Source organism: Prinia subflava, chromosome Z, assembly GCF_021018805.1.
Source record: "Prinia subflava isolate CZ2003 ecotype Zambia chromosome Z, Cam_Psub_1.2, whole genome shotgun sequence".
Classification (NCBI taxonomy): Eukaryota; Metazoa; Chordata; class Aves; order Passeriformes; family Cisticolidae; genus Prinia; species Prinia subflava.
The window spans coordinates 80,040,034-80,052,589 of record NC_086283.1 but is presented as its reverse complement, the minus strand read 5'-3'; the positions used below and the strand labels follow the sequence as shown (position 1 = coordinate 80,052,589).

Sequence of the window (12,556 nt, the reverse complement as noted above, 5' to 3'; positions counted from 1 at the left end):
TGTGAGGCTGGGTCAGAGTCTAACTACTGACTTCAGAGAGTGTTGGGTCGGTGTTCGGCAAATGGGCGACGACTGCCAATTCCATCTGCCTGTACTGAGGGCAGGAGTACACCTGTCTAGAGGGAACTTGCTCTTTTTACTGACCCGGGGAAGGCAGATACCTTCAGCCTGATCCAAACTGTATTGCAAAGGTTTGGATCAGGCCCTTAAAGAAGAAAGGTGGGATGTAGCCCTTCATCAAATCCTTGTTTTGCAGCTCCCTCAGTTGCCATAACAATGAAGAGTATGTATGTGATTCACTAAAAGAAGGGAAAAAAAAATCAAGATCCTGAATCAGTGAATGATGACATTCCTGCAGACAGAGAAATTACAAAGGCCGAATCCTACTTACACAAAGAAAAACAGCAAAATTGCCATTGACCCTTTCTTAGCAAAGCAGGGACAAATATGTATTTACAAGTGAAATGGGCAAAGCTAATTTTCCATGCCCACACTTAGTGTTTTTTGAAAGCATGTTTTTCAGATCTATGCTGAAAGGGGCTCTGATGTAATACATTTACCATCAGAGATGTACCAAAACCTTTACACAGAAAAAAGTAAATGTCAAATTTATGGCATTATCTTCTCCCTCATAAAAACAAAAAAAAAACAAAACAAAACAAAACAAAACAAAACAAAAAAAAAAAAAAAAAAAAAAAAAAAAAAAAAAAAAAAAAAACACACACAAAAAAAAAAAAAAATCCAGCTGGCCTAATATTGAAGTTGGGGAAATGAAAGATCAATAGCTCACTAGAGCCAATAGGAACCTTTCCATTGATTCAACAGGTTTCAGTTCAGGCCTGAAGGCACTGAGCTTAAGTGACTCCATCAGAGAGTGTTGGTGAGTAATTATCCACGCTGTGATTAGAACCTAGACGTCCTCACCACCCGCCCTCACCCACCAGATAATGCTTTTCCTTTGAATGAAGCTGCAGGAACAGGCAGAAATTTAAACGGAGCAGCTCCAAGGTGTATTAGCCATTACAAATAATTCGGAATTAATGACAATGTTTGTGTTTCTTGGTTTTTTATTGTTTGTTTAATTTGCTTTTAACTTTTCCAAATCCATAGCAGAATGTAGAAACTAGCATTACTCTGGCATCCTTGCCTCCTGCAAGGTCTTTAGGTGCCTTTTCTGCCAGTGTTCCCACAGGCTGACTTGCTTCTTCCTTTTCCCTTTTCTGTCAATTCCTAAACTTGGAATTAAATAATTTCTAAGATACTCTTTTTTTTGGTATCAAAATTGACTGTATCCCCTCTTGTAAATAAACATGAGGCAATGGTATGCTTTTAAATAATTTTTCCAAGAGATTTTTGTTGGTTGTCTTGCCCATTCCTCATTTCCACTGCTACTTTTCTCATTTATTGCCAGCATCTTGAAAGAGATTCTTTTTTCTAAAAAGAAAAAAAAATCCATATAAGTAATAACAAAAAGAATATAGGAAGAAGGAAAACAAAGTAAAAAAATAACCAAGCTCCCTGTGAATGCACAAAACAGAGCAAATCCCACAGAAATGCTTAATTGAATAACAATATATCTTTATACAAGAGGGTGAAAAATTGCATCCTCATCCATGTATTACTGAAGATGGAATACGATCAAATAATTCACATTTAAAAACAATTAAATGTTCACAAAAGAAAAACACTTGGCCTGTAAACTGAAAAAAAAAAGTGTAATGACATGCAAACCTTGAAACTACCATAGACACAGGAACGAGAACGGCTGAAGCTGAATGGTACAGCAGAAGGAGTTAACTGGCTTACCTAGATAAGGCAGCCTACTGTTGCAGAGGCAGTAGTTAGGAAATTTGGATGGAGCCAGGTCTGTGTGCCTGGGTATAGGTGTGTAACAACCTTAAGTCTGTCACATCGCATGTGATCGGCCGCTTCTGCTTCAACCAGTGGCATCTTGCAGAACTGCCCATAACTTTGGGCCCAATCCGAACACAGCCGCAGGCATGGTAGAGCTTTTTCTGGACTTCAGCAGCCTTTGGGGTAGGTTTGTGGCTGCTCTGCAAAGTCCTTTCTTATCAATTGTAGATTTTACACAGTAAGAACATACATTATTTCTACCATGTTTCCCCCCCCACCCCTTAAATGCTGACAAAAGTGTGGGAAAATAAAATTAAACACTTTCATTGCAATTCTACGTTGAAAAAGAGCTCTCTGGGATTAATCCCGTTTTGACTGGGGCTGAAGTTGTTGATCAAAATGCTCTTCGCGGTGAGAAGTTTTCTCAGATCCCTGGCTTTTGTGCACCTGCAGGGCCAAGACCTGATTCTAGAGAAAAGCAAATCTGGTTTCCATGTGTATTGGGTGAAATAATGAGCAGGAAATGGAGCCTAGGCAAGAAAACTGAATTTTCTCTAGGTTAACTTTCAGAGAGGTGAAAACCAATTCAATCTGCTCGGCAAAGGTATCTCACTCTCCCCCTGCTTCCTCTATGCGCCATTTCAAAGAAGTGCATCTTTTACCTTATTATATTATTAGAATGAATCAATATTATTAATATTACACGTGGGCAGTTCTGTAAATTCTTTGTAGATCTCCTCCCCACCTGTTAACAGGAGGTACATTTTACGATCTCTGGTTAGATTGGTCAACTAGGCTATCGATAATCTTAATAAGCAATACCTATATTGCGACCTTTGCTCACAGAACTGAATCTCACATATAGGGCTGTCAGATTCCTTAAAGAAGTATTGACAAGTTCATTACTGTATTGCTACATAAAATTTTAGGTATGATTTTCACTCACTCTGAAGCATCTAGTAACCTAATACTTTTTTTTTTTCCTCCTAAAGCATTGGCCCTTTTACAATTGATCAAATAGTGAATTACAGCATTATAGAGAGGAAACATAATCAGGGGATTTCTACAAGCACACTATGATATATCTTTTGATCTTCTGACAACCTTCATCCCTCTCGATCCTAGGAAGGAAGCACTGTTTTATAGGGATATTATTAGACTGATGCTGCTTTATACATCTACCTGCAAGAAGCTACTGAGTCCGACAAAGATATTTGTGTGCGTTTGCAGTGAGTGATGCATATTATGTGATGCGAATCTATCCTTAGGGACTGGAAAGGAGAGGAACTATGTGCAAATATAAGTCTGCCCTTTCGATACATGCATGCATGCACAGTCCCTGTGTAGTATATACACAGGCATTTGAATTAGAAACAGGCCAAATATGCAGTCAGATCTCATCAGACCAACTCTGTCTGCAAAGCTCCGTTTTTATTCTGATTGAAGAAGCTTCATGTCCAGAGTTATCTGCCCTGGTGCACTAGGAAGGCAGCCTGGATACCTCTAAAATATTTTGGAGGCTCAGACACAGTGTACAAATAAACCAGAGATGAATTAATTAAGTGTGACTGTATCATTAAAATAGTATAATGAGCAAATGGTTACATATCATATTAAACTCTGCATATAATTCCAGGAATACCCTCTTAAGTAACCTAACTTTCACATAAGAGTATGTTCTCTGTACTGTCTTTTGGAAAGGAATTATTTAAAAACCGATATTACCCTACCTGTACTGAATGCATGTTTTCATTAACATGCACATAAAAAAAATGGTTGCATGTGTGTGATATACAAACATCAGGCGCATTTCTATCTCACTGCATACGCAGTTTTGTTATAGAAGTTCACTCTCAGCTACACTTTTTCTGATTTTTTTTTAGATTTTTATGTTCTTTTTATGTTTTCTGGGTTTAAATAACAAAATTAAACACCTTAGCCAAGTAAAGGGGTAAGAATAGTATGCACTGCAAAGTGTGTCTGCACTACACCATGACCTACCAAACCACAAACAACTTTTCTTTGACAAAATACTTTGAAAGACCTTACAGTGAAGGTCCCCATCACCACAACCATATTTCCCTGGAGGCATCAAAATTGCCGATGAAGTCATCTATTAAATAGTTAATGTTAAACAATGACTTTCTGTGTTCAACAAAGGAAGGAGAAATAAACAGATAAGGGTGAGGTAGATCAAAATCTGCATGCCTCATTGGCTGAGCTGTCGGATATTTCTAATGCATTTGAAGGGTTTGTTACTAAGAACCTGTTAAGTATCTTTAAATCTTTGATCTGTAGCCAGTCTTAACAAAGGTGACAATTAATTACAGGAGAGTGCATTGCAATAAAGTTACATCGTGGTCAGTTTATATATACTGTCCAAAGCTGGTTCACAGAAGTCACTGTCAATTAAAGTCTTCTTTGAGTCCAGTTCATTATCAATTTTTCCCCCATGCCTTGATCAATATTTTTGGCTGCTTCTGCTTGACAAACTTAACACAATGTCTATATCTATATGTCTTGCCATTCATTTACATGGAATAGATGGCCATATATGATTTATTTTTAGCTACTACGTATGGTCAGGCACTTTATTTGAGAGGTTTAGAGCTCTCATCCATCTTTATTTTAAGGAGCGACAATAATAAGCCTTCTCTTCCTTCAAGGGGATGTCAGTTGGATATAATGAATGCACATTAAAAGCTGCATTCACCTGCATGTGCATTCAGGCTGTGGCTCACAGTGACAAAAGCAAACAAATGCAATCTCTGTGATGACATCCTGACTCCAGACCACACCAAGAGAGGAAGCATAGACAAAGTGACTCAGTAGATCCTAAGATCCTCAAAATATGACAATGGCTCTCCAGAAGGTAGAGAGAAAGAGAGGCCCTTGTAATAGGTACCCCAGCTCAGTAAGTGGAGCAATGGTGGAAGAAAACCATAATTTTTACTAGCTATGGTTAATATTTTTCCCTTTTTCTGCAGCATATTTTAATGTATAAAAGTCAGTCCATCATGGCAAACCCTGGGAACAGTCGTACAAGCATTGGTGAAGCATTTAAGTGAGTGAGAAATGTGGCAGAGCTCAGGCTTTTTTCAGTTCCTTAGCTGTGTTTTAGTTTTAGTTTCACTTACAGAAGTAAGTAAAGCTAAGGTAAGGGACAAGCCAGCAACCGCAGAAATTAGTAGCATTACCTGCAAGTGTTGAGGTTTGCTATGTAAACTGATAACCCAGAATTTTAAAGAGAATGTGAAATACTAAGTGCAAACCTGCATGAGGATTTCAAATGTGAAGCCACCTAAGACGTAGCAGAAATCTTACTGTGTTCTGCCCAGCAAGCAGTAGGCCTTTGCTCCGAAGTAAAGGTGGTGCAGCGATCAAGGAAGCACCAGCTCTTTGTTAAAGTCAGGATTCAACTTAGTTTCCTTAATACCTCGCTTGCTTAGTGCAAGCTTTTATGGGGCAGAAACCTCACAGTGGTTTGATGGGCAGGTCACGTTAAGCTCTCCCCCTGCTTTTTCAGAATATTACTTTGAGGCTGTAACAAACACCAGCATCTGATGCTTTCTCTCTCTTTTAAATGCAGGTAAGCGGTCCAACAGCCTAGATCATCTCCCCTACTTTTTCTCCCTTGGAACCATTACTGCCTGTCGCATAAACCCACCTCAGTTCACTCTTGATTGACGGGAGGGACAGTAACAGCTCCTTTAGTGTCGTTATGGTCTGTCGGGTCAATGCGGCTGGTATGCATGTGCACAGGGTATGCATAATAAAGAAACACCCTGATGTCTTGCTGAGAAATGTGGCTGCATACTTCCAGCTCTTAAGGCTAGAGGAGACCCTCCTTGATCACTCAAACTCTTCCGTCCCTTGCTCTTGACCATCATGAACAGAGTTCTCTGCCTGCCCTCCCTGACAGATACAATCTGCCTTTCGGTTGAGCACAAGACATCTTCCGTAATCTCGCTCACTCTTTACTCGGACAAAATTTCCAGGTGCTTTCTGACAATCTTCTCCAAAAGACTATTCCATCAGCTGCATGGCTTTTATTATGCTATGGAATTTGAATCCTCTGCTAAAGAAAGCCTTGCCGGTGGCACTGGCCACTAGCAGATGTGGGATACAGGACCAGATGAACCACGCTTCTCATACAAGGTGACAAGGATCCTCAATTTTTCCCTCTACTTCAGTGCTGAAATTTCCGATGTTTTCTGGCTCGATATGGGAAAAAAATTATATAAAACTAAACCAAATTACCTAATGTTCCTATTGTTTCTTGCAGAAATTAGTAAGTTTATGATTCACCCCTTAATTAAAATCTTGGTAGGGACAAATAAATACTATGAAATTTGCTTGTTTCTAATTAGTTTTGTTTTTTTTTTTTTTTTTTTTAAAGAAGAAAGATACCTTTTTTATTCCATAAAATTCCCAAAGGCACCAGTATATGTAGACATTGAGGGGCAGAAGCAATTTTAGTCCGTAAAAGTGTAAGAAATGTAAGTCTAACCTGGTGAAATGTAAGAAAAGAAACAAAAGCTGTGGGCACACAAACTTTAATGTCTTTCCTTTTTCTGCAATAATGTAACTTTTAAACAAATCCATCTTGTAAGGATGATTAGTTCATATGGTAGTGGGACTAGCTGAGGAACAGCTTTCAGTGCAAAACTTGACAGGCAAGCAAGAGATCCCAGAAAATTAGACTTTGTATTGGAAATGCTGACACAACCGTAACAACAGCATCATAACTGGCTGCAGCTGCTTTTAGAAACCAGAATCCATGTCCAGACCCCTGAAAAAAAAAGAGTTAACATATACCCTTATAATTTATGGAGCAATCTGGGCTATCTGTTTGACACTATCAAAACACATAGACTCTCATATGTACAGGAGATTTTAATGAACAGAGGGTTGCTTTTCTCCTCTCTTCCATCAAGTTATCCAGTTGCACTGTGACTCTTTTAATGGATTGTTCTTTAGACCTAAGGCTTAAGTCTCCTTTGTTTTATTCCAGTTTATTTGTGCGTTTACCTCCCTAAAACTTGTTTGGTTTACTACCATACTAAATGCTGTATGTGTTGCTTTCAGCCAGGCAAGTCTTATGTTTCAATTATAGAGGAGTTTATTCAGCACCTGTATTGCATTGTGCTTCTTTTCAACTAAAATTTCCATTTCCCAAAGGCTGTAAACATGAATGTGTACACATCTCTTTTTCTGTATGTATACACACACAAAACTATACATTGCTGCATATAAACATACACATCATCCTGACTAAATGCTCATTTTCATTGCGCCTTTGAATTTCTGACATATCCAAAACCTTCATAAACATCCTTAAACTTAACAAGTTTTTTTTTTTTAATCATCTATCTTTGTAATCAAATAGAACAGAATATAATGAATGGAAGCCTTGTTCCCCTACCCCAGAGCTGTCATAAATTTCAAATTTATTTATACTTTTAAGAACATAAAGCTGTAAAAGAACTAAACTATTCTTTCCATACTGCATTTTTCTATCTGCACTGAATGCTTACAGAGTGAGGTTTGGGTCAGATAGGAAAAACACCCCAATCACGGGACTGCAGCAGTGGATTTCAAGGAGGTTTTAGGGGGTTTGTGCTTTTTCCAAAATAAAGGTTGAAAGAGTGTTGTTGGTCTCAAGTCTACGCAAGGCTCCTTTCCCAGTGCACACTATCTCCACACTTTAAGTACATTCGCCCGCATGTGTTTCAGTAAATCTCATTAAAGTGTGGAATGCTGATTTCTTCTGACTTCCTAAATAGAATAGTATGGAGACCTGTATGTTTTAAATTAAAACATTTCCCAGGCCTTGGGTACAAGCAAGCTTCAATAGAAAAGACTGTTTAAACCTATGGGGACAGTCCTATATTTAGATTACATTAATTCATAAATATTATTCTAAATACCTCTTAAATTGGCCTTAAATGACTTCAAAGATAATGCATTATAATATGGCTGTCCTGAGAGCACTAACCTTTATATCTCCCAGTAACTCAGCCTTTAAGCATACTCCACAGCTAGATGAGGGGAAGTTATGAATGAATGTCTTGCTAAATTGTTAAATTGTGATTAGTTAACTCAGTGCATGTGTGTGCGAGTATGTGTGAGTGCGTGGGTGGGTCAGCTCAGCCCCGGTAGATTTCTACCCGTGGATCTCAGCACACAGCCTCTTCCCAACCCTACAGCAAAGTACCAGAGCAAGAGCCTGTTCCTGCCCCGTGTGGAGAGAAGCGAGGATGGGGGGAAATACAGAGCAGCTATGCTCGTGCCATAAAAGCTTATTTTTTCAGGGATCTGGCAAGCCTTTCCCACCTTCTCCCACATCCAGCTTCCCCCGTACCCCTTCTCTCTTTGCATATCTGCAAAAGAATCATAATCCCCTGCCTCTTTCCTGGTGTCTGTACTGGTATCAGTCAGAGCTGCTGGTGAGAGAACCTGGGACTTCACTCTCCTTTTGTGATAGTTTTTCTTGGAGGAGGGCATAGTAATGTACTTTAGGTTCTTAATTTTCAATTTCCTCCTGCCATACAGGGGCACCGCAATGGGATGTCTTCGTAATATTTTCAAGAATACACATCCTTTGATCTCGTTTCAATGAATTTACACCTGAAACTACTCTGGTTGCTGTTTTTTTACTTTAAGTTAATTCCTCTCTCTTCCCTCCTCCTAGAACAATCCCACCTTCTCCCCCTCTACACCCAAGGTTTGCTCTCCGCACACTTAAATAAACTAAAGCCTACTATTAACCCTTCAGGGTGTACCACTGCCACAGTCTCATCCCCTGAATTAGGAATGAAATCAACTGAGAGTGATGGATCAATTAATGTATAAGCATTATGCATCTCTATGGAAAGCATCTTGGGGTTTTGTATTGCCAACCTACCCCTGTGAGCCAAGTTGGGCTATCTTTATGCAATTCTTCACCTACGCCTGCAAAGCAAAGCCAAAATAAGGACATCTGAGTGAATACAATGCTTCACATGACTGCATTTAGAGAAGGGAAAAGAGAAAAAATAGATTAAAAATGAAATAAAGTGAATAAAATAATAGCAAAAAACCCCAAACACAACCCTCATACTTCAAAGCCCCATCACGCTTTTTGACTTAATAGTAATTAATCACTACTGGCAAGAAAGTAATTTTTTTCCAGGTAGCCAGAGGCACATTTTTATCAGGATTAGCTAATAAATCAGCGGCATCGCTAGAAAGGAGTTCAAACTCTTCTTGGATGTACTAAATAAAACCGATCTCTGAAATGCTGGCAGCTCAGTGTCTATTGAAGTTTTGCTCAAACCCTAGCCCGCAAAATAACAATCATCATCATAAATTTTCTTTCCAAAGTCCAAAACTTATAGCAGGTTAAAAATGACTGTTTATTTTGAGATGAACTCATGCAATCTGATTTGATGAGGTTACAGATTCCCCACCTGGCTTTTTTCCTAGGTTGCAGCTTTACAACAGAAATGAAATGAAGGGAAATGAAGTTAGCATCTTGCTTAATTCAGGGATATGTGTTAAACACATCCAAGCAAGATAAATGATCTCTCTCTCTCTCTCTCCTCTCTCTCTCTCTCTCTCTCTCCCTCTCTCTCTCCCTCTCTCTATCTCTCTCTCTCTCCCCCTTCCTGAGTTTGTCTCTGTGAAGAGGCATACAGGCATACAGTAAAAGCAAAACTGAACTGAAAGAGAGAGAACTCAAATTTATGAGACAGAAATTGAAGTTAGTGCACAGAACGATTAATCTCAGGTTTAACATAAAACAAAAGAATAAAATCTCATCAACAAATCACCGTAACCTCTCACTACCAAAAAAAAAAATACTTTATCAAAGTGTTAGCTCAAAGATATCCTCTACACTGGGTTGAGAGATTCTCTTCAGTGTAGCTTTTACTGCTATTATTTTTATTTTACAGAAACCTTAGATAATTTTTTGCAAACACATGCATATACACAGATGAACTCAGTGTCTACTCTCACTGTTAGATGAAATCTCTCAGGACCTTTCTTTCCCTGCACTTCTTACTATTATTTTTATTGCTATTATTAATAATTATCATAGTACAGGTGTCATGTTTAAATGATGCCAATCAGACCTTGATGTGGCTTCTAGGAAGACAGTCTGAAAAGAAAGCTAGGTTCAAAAGAGCTATACTGATCATTTTAAAAATGAGAAGGGTGTATGAAGCGACCGGCAAGAAATGATGGAAGAAATATCCTATAACTTAGACTGCGTCCCTAGTCCCCGAGCCCCGAACACTTTCTCTAGCCTGTGTAAAACTGGTACTTTGCACTGTCAGGGTATATTTTCATTCGCATTTCCTGAGAGTGGAAGCAAGGAGGGGAGTGAGTGGGAAGGGGGAAGAGATGCCTGCTAAACATGTCGTTAAGTTCAAGATTTACAACTCGCTAAGGCATCTGGAAAGCTGGAAAGCCAGTAATGACATTACCGGTGACTGTCACTGCCAGAAGTCCACCAAGCTGGACTAGACACTGCTACTGAAGCTGTCCTGCAAAAGATACAACTTCTCCTCTCCCCGTGGCCCCGTGCTAAAGGCTTTCTCCTCTTGCACTAAATCTGGAGTCACACCCCAACCACTTCTGACCCCGTCTTTTTCTTTTCCCTTTTATTTTTAAAAAATTATTATAAACATTCACATACACACTTGTATACAGAATCTGAGTTAATAAGGTGGCTCATATCACTCCTGGTTCTCTCTCGCTCCTAAGCGGGGCTACCATGCAAATTTCCTTCAACTTCCTCCCTACGAGTCCTACTTTTCTACCCGAGGATCTGAGCATCTCTCCCCCACTACACACACCCTCCCCCGCCCCCAAAACGGAGCACCATCTAATCTCATAGGCATCTCCGGAGAGCCTAAGCTGAGCGGCGAAATGAGCTGGCAGAGATGGAGCAAGTGAGGCATCGTGTGAGGAGTACATCTCTACTACCTTTAGAGAAAATCTAAAAAGTTCCCAGTGTGGACTTCGGGCACATTAAAGTAGTGTTTGCAATATGCCTGGTCAGAGACTTCTCCCCTCTGGAACTAACCTGTCACCTGTCTTTTTTGTCTCGCCTTCTCCCACACAAGCACACATACCGTGATTTTGTGCACACACCCCTGCCCCGCTTGAGATGGGTTTCTTTATTGTTGTTTATATCCCTCTTCCCGTGTTGAATAGAGCCAAATGAAATAGCTCTCCCGGAGCAACTCACTCTCCTCCACTTCTTGCTTTGTAGAGGACTACAAATTATAAATGTGACAGCAGCAAAAATAAATAATTGCCAAAAAAAAAAAAAAAAAAAAAAAAAAAGAAAAAAAAAAAGAAAAGAAAAGAAGAAGAAGAAGAAGAAAAAGCCGCCGGTGCTAGATACAGAACAGTTGTAAAATTGGGGGCTGCCAGCAAACCCAGGGACACACAGACAGACACACAGACAGACCCCTGGGCTGACGAAGAGCTGCTCCCGAAGGTAAATACAGAGCACCCGCTCCGGCTTCAGCACCGCGGACAGCTGCCGCCGGCCCCGCGCCCGGGCCGCCGCTCGCCCGGCGCTCCCGGGGAGCTGCCTCTCACCCCTCCAAAAAAGCGGGGAAAAAAATAAAAATACTAATAAATAAGCCAAACGGAGCGCACTCCCTGCCCTGACTCTCGCTTTTCTCTTCCCAGGATGGGTCTATTATTTCTTTCCCTGCCCCCCCAGCCTGCCGCCTCCGCCCCCGGGCCAACCAAAAATGAAATAAAATGAAATGAAATCGAAAGAAAAGAGAGAGAGAGAGAAAGAGAGAGCCAGGGAGAGAGAGGAAGCCTGCCTTTCTCTCCCGATCTCTCCCGGGAAAGTTCAGGAGGTAACTCACCTTTGTGCATGCCAGTGAACCTGTCCTTCAGCACCGTCAGTTCATAGATCTTCCCGAACTCCTCGAAGAGCGGTTTGAGGTCTTTCTCGTCCAGGTTACGGGGGATCTGCCCAATAAAGAGCTTAATGGCATCGTGGTCCTTCATTGGGATGGTGGATGGGTTTCCGGGACTATGGTTTAATCCGTTCATATGCCCGTTGGTGCTGGGGTTGCTGTGATTGCTACTCAGGCTGGTATTGTCTGGTTGTCCGTTTGCTAACGTGGCCATCTTTATATACATAGAGAAAATCTTCTTTCCTTTTTTTCCCCCCTCTTCTTTTCTCTCTCCCTCTCTCTCTCCCTCTCTCTCTCCCTCTCTCTCGCTCTCTCGCTCCCTCTCCCTCTTTCACACACACACACACACACACTCACACACACACACACTCCTCCCTCTCTGTCTCTCTCTCTCTCTCTCTGGGTCTGATCTGATTTTTTTTTTACATTGAAGATCTGTGTCCTTTCCGTTTAAACAGGCTGGATCGGTTCAAATTCCCAGCCAGACTAGGGGGTGGGGTGTGAGTGTGTGGATGTGTGTGTGTACGGGGAAGAGAGGCTAGGGGTGGGGGATTGCTTTTGCCTCTACTCTGGCTAAACCCCCTCCTCCCATTCAACCACCCCCCTGTCTGTCTGCCCGGCAGAGGCTTAATGGTATCTTCCAACACAGCCCCTGGCTATAAATAGCACTAGGCGCATGGCTCTTTGAGAGACAGTCAATTTCTATTGTGCCAAGTGAGCAAAGGGGAATGGTTGCGTTTTTAGGACCAATGATGATGATTTTTTTTTCC

The 12,556-nt window shown here is 40.7% G+C and overlaps 1 protein-coding gene across 48 annotated transcripts in view; it reads right to left on the bottom strand.

Annotated features, from left to right (window-relative positions):
• Positions 1-12,152, bottom strand: part of CELF4 (CUGBP Elav-like family member 4) — a 676,060-nt gene extending 663,908 nt beyond the window's left edge. For all 48 annotated transcript variants that reach the window (XM_063422567.1, XM_063422590.1, XM_063422542.1 and 45 more), the window contains exon 1: positions 11,733-12,152. In XM_063422567.1, the coding sequence (XP_063278637.1) occupies positions 11,733-12,012 (280 nt within the window). In that variant the 5' untranslated portion in view covers positions 12,013-12,152. The remainder of the gene's footprint in view (positions 1-11,732) is intronic.
• Between the last annotated feature and the right edge of the window lie 404 nt (positions 12,153-12,556).